The sequence below is a fragment of the Oryx dammah genome, unplaced genomic scaffold (assembly GCF_014754425.2).
Source record: "Oryx dammah isolate SB20612 unplaced genomic scaffold, SCBI_Odam_1.1 HiC_scaffold_23, whole genome shotgun sequence".
Taxonomy (NCBI): Eukaryota; Metazoa; Chordata; class Mammalia; order Artiodactyla; family Bovidae; genus Oryx; species Oryx dammah.
The window spans coordinates 81,789,654-81,801,932 of NW_024070207.1; the positions used below are offsets into that span (position 1 = coordinate 81,789,654).

Here is a 12,279-nt window from a genome sequence, read left to right on the forward strand (position 1 = left end):
GGCAGTGGCAGGCCTCAAAAGCCTAGGGTGACCCTCAGGGGCAGGGAGGCCATGAGGGGTGGGGTTCTGGCTCAATGAAGGGATTTGGAAAGCTGTATATGCTTCCTGGGTGATCAGGAGGGGGGGTGTTTGCAGAGAGGAGTGAGGGGTGGGGGTGTCACCTCATGGCACTGTGAATCCCTCAAAGGCAGTGGCAACAGACTGCAGTGGTCAGAGCACACATTTGGGCTCAAAGCATCCTGGGTTCCAGTCCCAGCACTGCCACTTCCTGGCTGTGGGACTCAGGGCAAGTGTCTTCCCTCTCAGAGCCTCAGGGTCCTCATCCATGGAATGTGCCCGGTCATCTGCTCCCTTGAGGCTATCTGGTGATTGCCGTCAAGGCCACGCGCGCCATTGCATGCGAATCATCAGGAACTGGACACAAGGGAATCAATCGGTGAGTGCTTGTCCATCAACAAGTGTCTGAGGAGTCAGAGGGCACAGGCCCGGGCTGGGGAGAAATCTGCGGGAGCTGCCAAGGTGCACGTACACCTCAGCCAAGGCCCTGGTGCATAGTAGGGCCTCAGAAAACACTGGCTGAGACCTGTTGTGGCTTTTGTGGTGGGGGACCCCGTGGAAAGGCTGAGGCTGGGGGTGGGAGGGAGGCCTGCCTTGGTCTCACGTCTGCCCTGCGGTTGAAGGTCGGCCACCTCCGCGGGGCCAAGCGTCAGTTTCTGGGGGACTCAGGGTCTGTCCCCGATCCCGGGGACCCGCCTTCCGCTTTGCTCCTGAGGCTGCCTCTCTGCTCACTTCCTCACTCCCCACCCGGCTCTCGGCACACCCGCTGCACGGTGTGGAGGGGCAGGAGCCAGGTGAAGATATCCACGGGGAAGGGGTTGGAAGGAGAGAGAGGTGCGAGCCTGGAGGCCCGGAGAGGTGGTGACTTCCCCCGCATCCTGCCTCTGAGAGCTGCTCGCGCCTCCTTTCCAGATGAGCCGCCTTCTCTCAGGTGCCTGCGGTGCACAGTGCTCCAGCTCACACCTGTGGCTTGTGGTGAGTGCCCCGACCTCGTCCATGAGAAGGCAGGTACCTACCGAGTGCACAGCAGGGTCCTGGGAGGTCTCAGGTTGAGGGGGCCAGAAATAGTCCAGTGTCACTCATCACACCAGAGCGGAGTTCCCCAAATCCGGACCATCAACCCGGATACCTGCACCTGGGAGGGGACTGAATCTCTGTCAGAATCACAGAGTGTCCATGGGGCGAGGCATCAACCCAGCAGCCAGGGAGGCAGACGGCAAAGCACCAACAAATAAGGCAGAAACCCACATGAAGCCTGTCTTTAAGGGAGGGGTACACGCAGAGCCTGCCTCCTGGGGGTATGGCCCAGGCCATCACTCAGAAGGGTGGCACTAGTGGTGGACTCCTGCTGCCTGCTTGGAATTCTTACTCATTTTTGAGCCAAGTGATGGGTGTTTTTGCTTTCCACTGGGTCTGGAACATGATGCAGCTGGGTCTGGGTCAGAATCCAGGTCTGGTTGGGGGAGTGGAACCTGTTCTTGGGGCAAAGAGGCAAGCAATGGGCGGCTGGGCAGGTGGGCTGTGGTCTTTACACTACTCTCTCCTTCCTCTTAACCTGGAGCCTTGTCCTCCAAGCTGTGGACATCACTGAGATACCCAGAAAAGCCCCAGATGGCCCCTTCCTGCTACAGAGTCCTTCCCAGAGTTCCAAAGTGTCTCTGCCCTCACTGTCGTCTGCCTGGGGAATGAAAGTTTAGCCTCAGCCCCCGCAGGGATCGCACAGCCCTTGAAGACTCAGGGACCTAGGCTGGCCTTGGCCTCACTGGGAGAGCCCTGCTTCCATGGAGAAGTACCCTGGAGCCTCCCAGAGAGCCTCGGGTCATGGTCAGGGGCAGTGGGCGGTCCAGGTCTGCCTGCAGCTTTCTCCCATGAAAATAGGCTGTCTTGCCCATGATGGTTTCTCCTCTACCTGCTGGAGGTGTGAGGATGTCACTGTGAGGCCTACCTCGCTGTCCTTAGGACTCGGGAAGAGGGATGAGGTCCTAAAATTGTGTGGCTGATGAGGGAGGGAATCCTGGACAGCGACTCCAGAGATGGGGCGGGGCAGGTAGGTCCTGGGGGACGTCTGTGGAGCCTGTCCCTTGGTGGGAGGGACAGTGGCACCAGCTCACGGCCCTCCACCCCACCCTTGCTCCTGTGAATCGCCACTGTGTTTGACTAGGGGCACACAGTGTAGGAGATCATGAAGCTGTGGACCAGAGCCTGTGGAAATTCATGGTCTCCCCCCTTCAGGGGCATCTCTGTCCTTCCCAGCACCGGACCTACCCACACCTGCCTGACTGTTAGGCAGAGGTGGCCCCCACCTGTCCCCGAGGGCCTGATCCGCAGGCTGCTCAGAGCCACACCTGCCCAGGAAAAGGAGGAAACATCTGACTGATTTCACAACTTTAATGTAACACAGATACCCAAAACACGACAGCACGAGAAAAGCACACAATGAAAGCAGGAAGGGCATAGAGTGCGTCATCTTGCATGCCATCTTCCATGGACGGGGAGAAGCGGGCCTGGAGTGCTCTGTCGGGGACCGGGCAGCGGAGGCACTCTGGCTCGGCGGGGGACTGCCGCAGCTCCTCAGGGCTGCCTGGAACCAGGAGACACAAAAGCCGGAGTAGAGGTGTCAATGCATGTGAGGGACAGCAAGGACAGACTGAGTGTCTTGTCAGGCTCTCCTCGTTCCCCCAGGCCACCCCAGGCCTGCCCCTGATACCTGCCAGCCCCTCCCCACCCCAGCCTCCAGAGTCCCGTGTAATGACCTCCAATCTTACTGAATCCAAGAGAAGAAGCTGGCACTGGTTCTGGCAGCGTTTCTGGTCCGGATGGTGGAGCTGGTGCTGGGGCCATCGAGCATGCTGGCGCTGGCCGCGCCATTGGTGCCACTGCTGACACCAGCCCTCCAGGTGCCTCTCCTGTTGGCACGGTTGCTATTCAGAATGTACTGATGGTATCTGGCCCAGAAAGCAAAGGGGATCCTGGACCAGGCGTCACCAAAATCTCCGTCCTCATCCCAGGTCAGGAGCTCCACCTGGATATCGTCCCAGCTCCACCGTCCAATCAGAGCTTCCTCCCCGATGTTCATCTGGGCCCTCATCTGGGCCCTGGCATGCTCCTCGGCCATATCCACATCCATCGTCTTGAAAGCATCATCCACAGCCTCCAAGAAATGAGCCCTCCATTCCCGGGGGTCTCGGTTCTGATACTGCGATGGAAGCACAGCAACCGTTTGCACACTTACCCTACCTTGCTCAGCACCTGCTTCCCGCCTTTCACTCACTTAAGTGCTTTGCGAAGTCATGTTAAAGACCCACACGACTGAAATCAGGCTCCCGTCATTCCGTGCCAGACCTGGGATTTCACCCCGTCCATTCCCTACAGTCTGTGAACTGGTGTCAGTGACTTGGGAACCCCGCTGGGCCTTGGCATCCTCACTGGACAAACGGCGTCAGGAGGCTGGGACCAAGACACAAACCAGGTATGGGAAGGTGCAGCCAGAACACGGGCTCTGCCTTACCTGGGCGATGAATCTCAGCACCCTCATCTTGCTGGTCTCATGGCAGGCGCGCAGACCCCAGAGGAACTCATACTCGGGTGGGCTGCTGTTGGGGACCTTCTTGTATTCCAAGTACCTGCGTGAGAGAGGACAACAAACCTCTGCTCCCAGACAGGCACACCTGTGGCTGCTCCAGTGGCTCCCAGGTAGTTCCTTCCCAGCCCTGAGGCTGCAGCTCGGCTGCTGCAGGAGGCCTGCCCTGGCCCTGCACCCCCTGCCCCCACTTCCACACCGGCTCCCAGGGATGCACTCCTGCCTCCTAAATGGAGGTGCTCACACCCCTAGGCCACCGGTCTTGCCCAGTAGACATGGGGGGTTGCAGGGGGCACGTGTAGGGTACTTGTTCAGAGGAAGGCCACGAGTTTTGTGCCCCTTGTCACAATAACCCAGATTCCTGTTGGGTCTGGTGTAAGCAGGAGCCATTTCTTCAGGCTCCGTGCTCTGAGCACAACCCACCATGGGGCTTGTCCGTGACCTGACTGAACCCTGGGAGAATCCATCCTAGAAAACGACTGTATGGGAAGAAACAGTCAACCAAGAGTAGGGGACTCCACGCATATTCCTAAACATCTGTGAACGTGTGTTTGTGGGGCGGCGGATGGATGAACATGCACACGGGGCCTTTGTGAGGGCACAGGAGATCTCCAAGCACTGATGATGGGGTGAGCCTGGGCTAGAAAATCAGCAGGGCCAGGCTCCAGGCCCAGATGGGCCTTACTCCAGTCAGGGCCATGATCAGGTTTCCACTCTTCTGAGTCCCAGGCTCGTGAGATGTAAAGCCGGGACACTGCCTGCAGGACAGGTGCTGAAGGAGGTGGGGGCTGTACCGTCCCACCTGGTGTTTACAGACCGCAAGTGCTCCCTTTCCCCAGGCCTCCCTGGAATTGTCCCCTTTCCCCCCACACTCGCATCCTCCCACCCCACACTCCTCACACCAGACACCCATCCCTCTGGTGTTAAGACATGGGCCGGGGAATGGCGTCCTCAGCCAGAGCAGCACACGAGGAAGGCCTGAGTGGGGGGCAAAGATACTCACTTCTGCTTCACAAAGTCCTCTGTAATGAGTTTCCTCAGATCGCCAAGGAATGGGTGCCTCACCCTGAGTGCAAGGAAAGGAATGCGTGACTAGAGAGAGTGGCAGTGCCTGGGTTGGGCAGGAGCGCTCCCAGCAGGACTGAGGGCCTCCTAGCCTGTGAGGCGTCCTCACGGACGCCTGGGCTGGCAGCAGAGGCCAGGCAGCCACTTGTCAGCAGGGCCCCAGGGAGGGGCTGGATGGAGCCCCGAGGTCTGATGGTGTCTCTGAGGTCTCGTGTGGGAACAGAGAGGGCACACGGGGCAGAAGAGGGCTCGGGGTTCAGGACCATTTCCCCACGCACCCTGGTGCAGCCTTGGCGCTCTACCTAGTCCAGGATGCCACGCCCCACAGAGACCGCTAGGCCACTGCAATCCTGGGGCCTCCTGGGCCCAAGCACACACTGAGGAGCGGGAGCCAAGAGACCCCCAACATACCCAGGGCGCAGTCCCATCTTGCGGAGTGCCTCCCAGAGGACAGCTGTGAGAAGAGATGAGGTACAAGAGTTTAGCAGACGGAGGGAGGTGAGACGACGGGCAACCCCCCAGCTGCCTGTCCAGCCACTCACCCTCGCTGGCGCGGTTGCCGTTCATGAAGATGACACCCAGAATCACCAAGAGGAGACTCAGCCTGGGAGTGTCCTTGGTCCTGAAGGCGTAGAAAGAGGGATCCTGTCCAGCAGCCCTTTGCCCAGGTGACCACAGCCGGCTCACCCAACTAGCCTCTCCCACACTGCTGGGCTACAGGGCAGTTCCTCCCACTCTGTATGGCTTGCTATACCTGGTCCAGACAATTCCTTCCTCGGCCTGAGACTGAGGCCCTTCATCCATCAAATGTGGATGCTAACACCTCTTCCCAGGGCTCTGTCCAGGATGGGGTTAGGCGGGGAGCAGACGATTGGCAACCCTGAGACCAGAGGCACACCCTGATCTTCCCTGCCCTTTGCCCACTGCATCTGGAGCACGACTCCACTGGAGACCCCCGCCCCCCCACTCTCCCCTTTCCCTGCCCCCTGCCCGAGGCCCACTCTGCCAAGCCCTGGCTGGGACCTTAGCAGAGAGAGGCAAGCAAGAAGCCTGCTTTCCTAGGAAGACAGGGGCGGGGAAGGGTGGGCAGGGCTGAAACCCAGAGAGCCACAAAGCCTCGCCCCAAGCTACTTGCCCCTGCCTGCCCTTAGCTGCTCAGCACTGCTAACTCTGGGTGGGAGCCGTGCTAGGCCCCCCAGCCCTACTTTCCCGTTTCTCGAGAGGAGGGGCCAGGCACCACCAAGGAAGACCACCGGCCTCCTGTGCTTTCTCACTTTCCCAGGAGGCGGGCTGACGAATCCCGTGTGCAAACGAGGATGTACAGGTGCTCTTCCTTGTCAATCTCCTTCAGGTGGATCCCGAACTTCTACAGCGGGGAGAAAACGGAATGTGAGATCAAACATCCATGCCGGGTGTCCTGCAGGCGGGCATTCAATTCCCTGTTAGAACTCTTTCTTGGCGGGGAACCCCAAGCCCTGGAGGAGGAGGGAGAGGAGAGGCCATGGAGGAAGTGCCCTGTGGGAGCACTGACACTGGCTGAGACAACAGGAGCCACCTCAGGAGACCACAGGCGCTCAGAGAGCACGAGCGGGAGGAAGGAGGGGAGGAGGCTTGCAGAGGAAGCTCCCAGGTGCGGAGACCGGGAAGGGCTTCCCTCCAGAGCATGCAGTCCAGCCCCTGGGCCTTGAGGGGATGCAGAGGGGGGAGGCGGGCAAGGGTTCCCTGCTGCTCCTGCTCCACAGAGCTGCCCCCGGCCCCACACCCACCTTCTCCAGAGTGTACGTTGCCCGTTCAATGATCTCAGGGAAGTGTTCGTCATATTCTCGGATGACGTCCTTCAGCATGTCTGCAGGAGGGGAGGGGTGGGCAGAGCACCAGGGCTGAGCAGCAGCCACAGAGCTACAGCCTTTTCGGCAGCCCTGCTGAGGGGAGCACGCTCAGGACCCCACGTCGTGCCAGCGGAGCCATTGGCCGGGCCCGACCCGTGTGCGTTTGGCGGGGAGAGGGCACCTGGTGGGAGGCCCGCAGGGCAAGATGGTGGGAGGGGGAGGACCGGGTTCAGGGAGGGGGCAGAGGCTGCCCACCTGAGCGCTTGATGGGGATCTTCTTGTAGTCTTTAATCATCAGATATTTCACCAACTTATTTGCCTGGAGAAGGAAGAGCGCACGGGGAGATCGAAGCGTGGGTGACCTCAAAGAGCTGGCCCGGAAGGGAGGAGAGGAGGGAGACAGGGGGAAGGGCAGGCTTCCTTCTTACCCTCTCTTGCAGAAGGGTCACATTGCGGGGTGGCAAGCACAGCACGTGCCTTGAGGGTACCTGGGACCTCAGGGCCGTGGAGGGCCGAGGGGCCATCTGAGGCCGCGCAGTCGTCAGCAGGGGCTGCGATGCCCTCCAGGTTGGTGGGACCGCAGGAGGCTCTCTCTCCTCCTCGCTGCTCTCATATTCGTCATCCAGGTGCTTGGACTGTACCATTAGACAGAGGAGAGACTCAGGGCGTCCAGGCTCCCTGAGTCGCCTGGCACACATCTTAGCCAGAGCAGGTACTTGGAAATAAGGGTAGTAGATGACACGTGGATGACACGTGCCCAGTGCTTACTAAGTGCCAGGCACGGAGCCAACCGCTTCTCCCTCCAGGCCCAAGGGTAGGGACTACGTGGAGTAAAAACATGCTGGTAAGCTTGGCTTGGAGAAACATGTACAAGCTGAGAGAAGAGGGAGGGGGAAGAAGAGGGAGAGGAAGGGAGGGGAGGAGGCAGAGAGCTGAGAGGGCAGAGAAAGCAGGGGAGCAAGGAGGGTGGGAGAAAGCAGGGAGGTCTCACCTTCTTTGTCCTCTTGCCTCCCATTCTGGCCCAGGGCTCCGCACTCTGCTGAGAAGTGGCAGCTGCACTCTCAGGCTCAGGGATGCTCGTGGCCATCTTGGCCTTGGCGGCAGCTGCTGCCACAACATTCTGAGGCTCCACCCAGCGAGTCTTGGCAAGAGCCTTCCCAGACTTGGTCGTCTTGGGCCGGGTGGCCGCCCCCTCCCCGGCAGAGGCTGCCTGGGTGCCCCTGGAGGCAACACTGGGGCCCTCTGTGGCAGCCTCTTGGGCCGGGGCAGGTCTCTTGGGGCGAGGGAAGGCCATGCCACTGACACCTGCCGGCTGGCTGAAATCAAAGGCGTCGTTCTGACCCAGGAAGGCTGTCTTGGGCCGGGTGGCATCCATCTCACCTGCACGCGAGGCCTGGGGGAAAGCACAGGCCGTACTAGGGCCCTCGGCCGCAGCCTCCTGAGCCTGGGAGGATGTCTGCGGCTGTGGGGACCTTGCTGGAGCCCCAGGGGCAGCCATCTCGCTGTTGACTAGCAGCTGGGAGCTGTGCGGACAAGCGATGCTTGTCTCAGGGGTGGCTGCCGGAGCCTGGGCAGCAGATGTCATGGGCTGGGTATCGCCTCCTGACACCTGATGTGTGGCCACCGGGTGGTGGTTAGTGACCACCTGATTGTAAGTGGCACGGGCAGCAGTGGCAGCAGCCCGAGCAGCTTGGTTAGAGGCGGCGGCCCGGGCTACGTTGGCAGCACGGGCAGCCGTCTCATTGGCAAGTGTTTCTGGATCCATCCGAAATGCCTCCAGCAGAGTTCTGGCCAGCACTGGGTTTTCCAGTTCCCAGGGCTCATTCTGCAAGACCAGGGAGGGGAAAGGAGGGCAGGGCAGGGCAGGGCAGGGCAGGGCAGGGGAAGGGAAGGCAGATAGCTCTACACAGATAGCTCCCCCTGTGTTGGCCAGCCTCCGACCAGCCCCCAGGCCCTCCCAGCACTTCCCTCACCGCCCCCCCCCCCCTCACGCCTCCTCCCCCCCCACCCCCGCTCCGTACCCGCCCCCTCCCCCCTCCCCTCCCCCTGCTCCCAGTAGGAGAGGGAAGGTTTGGGTAAGCTGGGCAGTCCTTCCCCCTTCAACTCCAGCCCTCATCGGCCCCCTCCTCCCATCCTCCCTGACGTCACAAGAGAGAAGGCCCAGGGCTAGCAGGTGGCCGAGGAGGGGCCTCACCGCTAAGATGCGAAAGCCTGGACCCAAGCTCCCAAAGGCTCTGAGGATGCGGATGTCAAAGCTGGTGAGGGCACCGTAGCCTCCGAAAGCACCAAATTCTTCATAGTCGTTGCCTTCAACCATGTCTTCCTCCCCGACTTCACTACCCTCGTCCATGTCTTCAACGTTGTACCCTTCAGATTCCTTGCGGTAGCTTCCCTCTGCCATGCTGGGGGTCCCAAGGAGAAGAGGGCTCAGCCTGAGAGGGATGAGGAGGCCTCTTCAGGGGGAGGGGGCGGGATCCAGCAGGAGGCGGGATCTCTCAGGAGGTGGAGGGCTGCAGTCACCGGGTTCCCAGGCAGTGTAAGGTTGGGGCGGGGGTGAGGGCTGCTGGGGTAGATTCCCTCAGAGACAGAGCCCTAGGAGGACAGAGGAGGTCGGAGGAGACCCTGCACTGAAAGGGGAGTTTAGGTCACACAGGCTCCCCAGACCAGCGGCTGGATTGGAACAAGGGGTGGACTGACGGGCTTCGGTCCAGAGAGTCCCATAAGAGATGCTTTGAGAGAGGGGAAATAAAGCGCCTCGGTATAATGGCTGGAGCAGGGGGCCAGGATGCCGGGGAGGAGAAGGCATGAGAAGGCTCAGACAACGGGGACCGCTGGAAGCTCTGGGAAAATGAATCCCAGCGACCCTCTAAGTCGCAGTGGGGGGGAGGGACGGATTCAGGTGATTCAGGTCTAGGCTGGACTCATACAGGAGCGCTCACGATGGATGGAGTGGGGTTCCGGAGGGGGGGTGGTCCTCGGACTAGGTGAGGCTTGAACTGGAAGCGCTGGAGGTCTCAAAGGCCAGGTTCGCAACTCGGGGAAGGGGGCAAAGCCGTCAGTTGGGTTGCACCGATCTCAGAATGGTTGGAGTGGGGGTGGGGCCTCCGCGCTAAGGCAGCTGAGCACGGAGCACACGCGTCTGTTAAGGGTGTTCAGATGGTGGGCTCCGGTGTTAAGCAGGGCTCGAATCGGGGAGCCTGGGTCTGGTGGCCGTGGTGGGGGGCGGCTCCTTTGTTGACCACGGGTCTAATGGGGTTCAAGTTCTGCGTGCTTGGGCTTTGTTCACATCCGGGGGCGGGGGTGGGGTGGGGAGGAAGGGCACAGCGTACCCGGTTCCACTTGCCCTCTCCCGGTCCTGTCTGGGGCTGGATCCTTACCTTCCCTGGGGCTCCAATGGCGTCCGTCCTCAGCACCAGGAACCCCGCAGCCGCGCCCTCGCCTACTGCTGCCAGCACAGCAGCTCCCACCACCCCGCCCCTTTTCTCCCCGCACCCCCCCACCCCCCGCGGCTGGGCAGCCTGCGCATGCGCGGACCCCTCCAGCCGGCCCGCTCTCCCAACAAAAGCCTTTTCCACCAGGTCCCCTGTGCGCATGCGGTTCCGCCAGTGGGTGGGCGGGGTGGGGTGGGGGCGTTTTCTCCCTCCCGCCAGATTCCCCTCACCGTCAACCCCTCCGCCCCCGCGACACCGACCGGGGACGCGGGCACGCAGGCCCTGTATTGCGGTTCCAACCCATCCATCACATACCCTCAGTCCCCCCACTTTTGCACAGTGCTTCTCAGCCCTGCCCTCCCCCTTGCCTCTAAGCTCCTCCGGTGTGGTCTGGAATACACTGAGCCCTGCTTCCCCAGCATGAATGACCCCTAGGTCACCAATACAGAGGTCTCTAGGCCGGTCGGTAACTGCAACGGGAGAAATGGAAATGGCGAGAGGACACCGGTTCCCTGTGTGTTCTCTTCCACTTATCCACGTCTAGGGCCCCCAGACACACTGGGAACATCTGCTTCCCCAGCCACTCTTTGGGCAGCTTGTGTGTGCTGGGCATTGTCTTCCTCTCACAGCAGCCCTGGGAAGTGGATGTCAGCACCCCCATTTTACAGATCAGGAAGCTGAGGCACAGACGCATTGCCGTGAACTCACTCGACAAGGCCACAGAGCCAGTGAGGTGAAAATGCAGCATTTGGCCTCGGGTCTTCCTGACTCCAAAACCCGCGTTCCACTAGCACTGGCCCCGGGGATCGAGGCACCCTCCCCTCTTCAGTCGGAGCAGCAGATCCACTCCACCTCCCCTGCCCTGTGAACATCTGTCCCAACACACTGGGTTTCCCCTCTCTGAGACCTAAGCTCATGCTCTGCATCCCAGGGGGAACAGGTAGGGGGCCCCAGGCCCACCCCTTGCCTGCTCTATATGGGTCCATCCAGGTGTGCGAATTGCTCCTTGGGGTCCACTCCCTGCTCTGACTGTCAGGCCCCTTCGCTGTGAGTGGCACAAATGGGCTGTCCCTGAGGCCTTCCTGGTGCCCGCTGGAGCGGCCAGGACAATCAGGCACTTGTGTGTCTGAGTCATGGCAAACCCTGATTCAGAGTAAATGTTTGGCCTGGTTCCTTCCACGGCTGGGGCCTGGGGCAGCTGTGGTCTTGTGGATAGAAGCTCTCGGCTGGACTTCCAAATTCCAGGGACAGAGTGCTGGGTCAGTCTGTCGCTAGCTGTGTGAGCCCACTCTGGTCACTGGACATCTCTGAGCCTGGTTTCTCAATATGCAAAATGGGAAGCAAAAGGAGAACTTACTGGTGTCCCACCCAAGGGCGCACATGCTCCAGAATCACTGAAGAAAATCCTATGCTCCCATTTCAAATTGCACCTCTTTTTTTTTTTTAATAAACAAACAAACATAGTGGACTTTTATATTCGTTTTTCTATCAGCCTCTCCAGGACCCCTGTGTCTGAATGGAAGCTATTGCTAGGACCAGAGCTTTTACTCTCCAGTGACCAACATCAATTCTGCCTGGCTGGATGGCTTTCCTCAGCTGTTGCATAGCAACCTTCCCTGTCAGCTAGCTGCTTGTGTCTCTCAGCCCTTCTTGTGTAACACGTTTCTGTACGACGTGACCAGACCTTAGAAGTGAAAGTCTTGATGAGCTGCTGTGCGCTAATAGAAAATGCCATGTTCCCTTCTCATTTTGAAACGGTGGTGTGTTTTTTTTTTTTTTAATCCATAGTGGACTTTTACACTTGTTTTATTTTATTTTTATTCTTATTTTTTCTTAATGGAGATGTAATTGACATTGAACATTATACTACTTGACATCTCCACGTGGGTGTCTCAAGGGCTCCTCACAGTGAGTCTGTCTCATTGTGGTATTGGGATAGCCACCCCTCCCACACACTCACATCCCCCATCTCTCTTGTTTTTAAAACTTCTATCTTCACAATCTCAGTACACGGCACCACAATGCACACAGCTACTCACTTCAGAAAAGGGAAGTCAACTACCACCACTGCCCTTTTGTCATACACTGCACCCAGGTGGGAGACCTCTGCAGCTCTCCAGCACTACCTCTCTGTGCAACTCTCACCCCTCCTTTACTCCCAGAATATTCTAGTCACATTGGCCTCTTGGAATTCTCAACTCTGTCTCCTTCACTCATTGAGCTCTGTTTGTGTTCAGTCTTTCTGTGCTGCAGCCTGGGAACTCTATCCAGGCAAGAAGTTGGGCTTGGGGGGAATCGGACAGCCCAGGGAATCACC

At 59.6% G+C, this 12,279-nt stretch overlaps 1 protein-coding gene and 1 non-coding gene across 6 annotated transcripts; both read right to left on the bottom strand.

The window, feature by feature from the left end:
- Positions 1-2,429: 2,429 nt before the first annotated feature.
- On the bottom strand, positions 2,430-10,099 carry LOC120882150 (melanoma-associated antigen D4). Of its 5 annotated transcripts, none has more exons than XM_040265995.1 (13): positions 9,909-10,099; positions 8,726-8,933; positions 7,523-8,356; positions 6,960-7,166; positions 6,787-6,850; positions 6,469-6,548; positions 5,977-6,068; positions 5,245-5,324; positions 5,114-5,156; positions 4,641-4,703; positions 3,566-3,680; positions 2,823-3,253; positions 2,430-2,638 (listed from the first exon to the last, which is right to left on the bottom strand). In XM_040265995.1, exons 2-13 carry the CDS (start codon positions 8,930-8,932, stop codon positions 2,629-2,631), a joined length of 2,226 nt encoding a protein of 741 aa, XP_040121929.1. In that variant the 5' UTR covers position 8,933; positions 9,909-10,099; the 3' UTR covers positions 2,430-2,628. The 5 variants fall into 5 exon arrangements, 4 of the variants coding, with proteins under 4 accessions (XP_040121929.1, XP_040121931.1, XP_040121930.1 ...); XM_040265997.1 differs by having other exon boundaries at positions 2,811-3,253; positions 9,909-10,024; XM_040265996.1 differs by having other exon boundaries at positions 8,726-8,963; positions 9,909-10,024.
- LOC120882709 lies at positions 3,932-4,058 on the bottom strand. The gene has a single exon (XR_005725568.1). It is a non-coding gene; the product is annotated as a small nucleolar RNA SNORA11 (small nucleolar RNA).
- Positions 10,100-12,279: the final 2,180 nt, after the last annotated feature.

What these genes read in the sequence shown, in the direction of transcription:
- LOC120882150 (XM_040265995.1), bottom strand. Translation starts at nt 8,932, where the DNA reads ATGGCAGAGGGAAGCTACCGCAAGGAATCTGAAGGGTACAACGTTGAA. An exon ending in GAGGCAAGAGGACAAAGAAG is followed by an intron (nt 7,167 to 7,522) that starts GTGAGACCTCCC and finishes CTAATGGTACAG; the next exon opens with TCCAAGCACCTGGATGACGA. An exon ending in TGCTGAGATTCATCGCCCAG is followed by an intron (nt 3,254 to 3,565) that starts GTAAGGCAGAGC and finishes CTTCCATCGCAG; the next exon opens with TATCAGAACCGAGACCCCCG.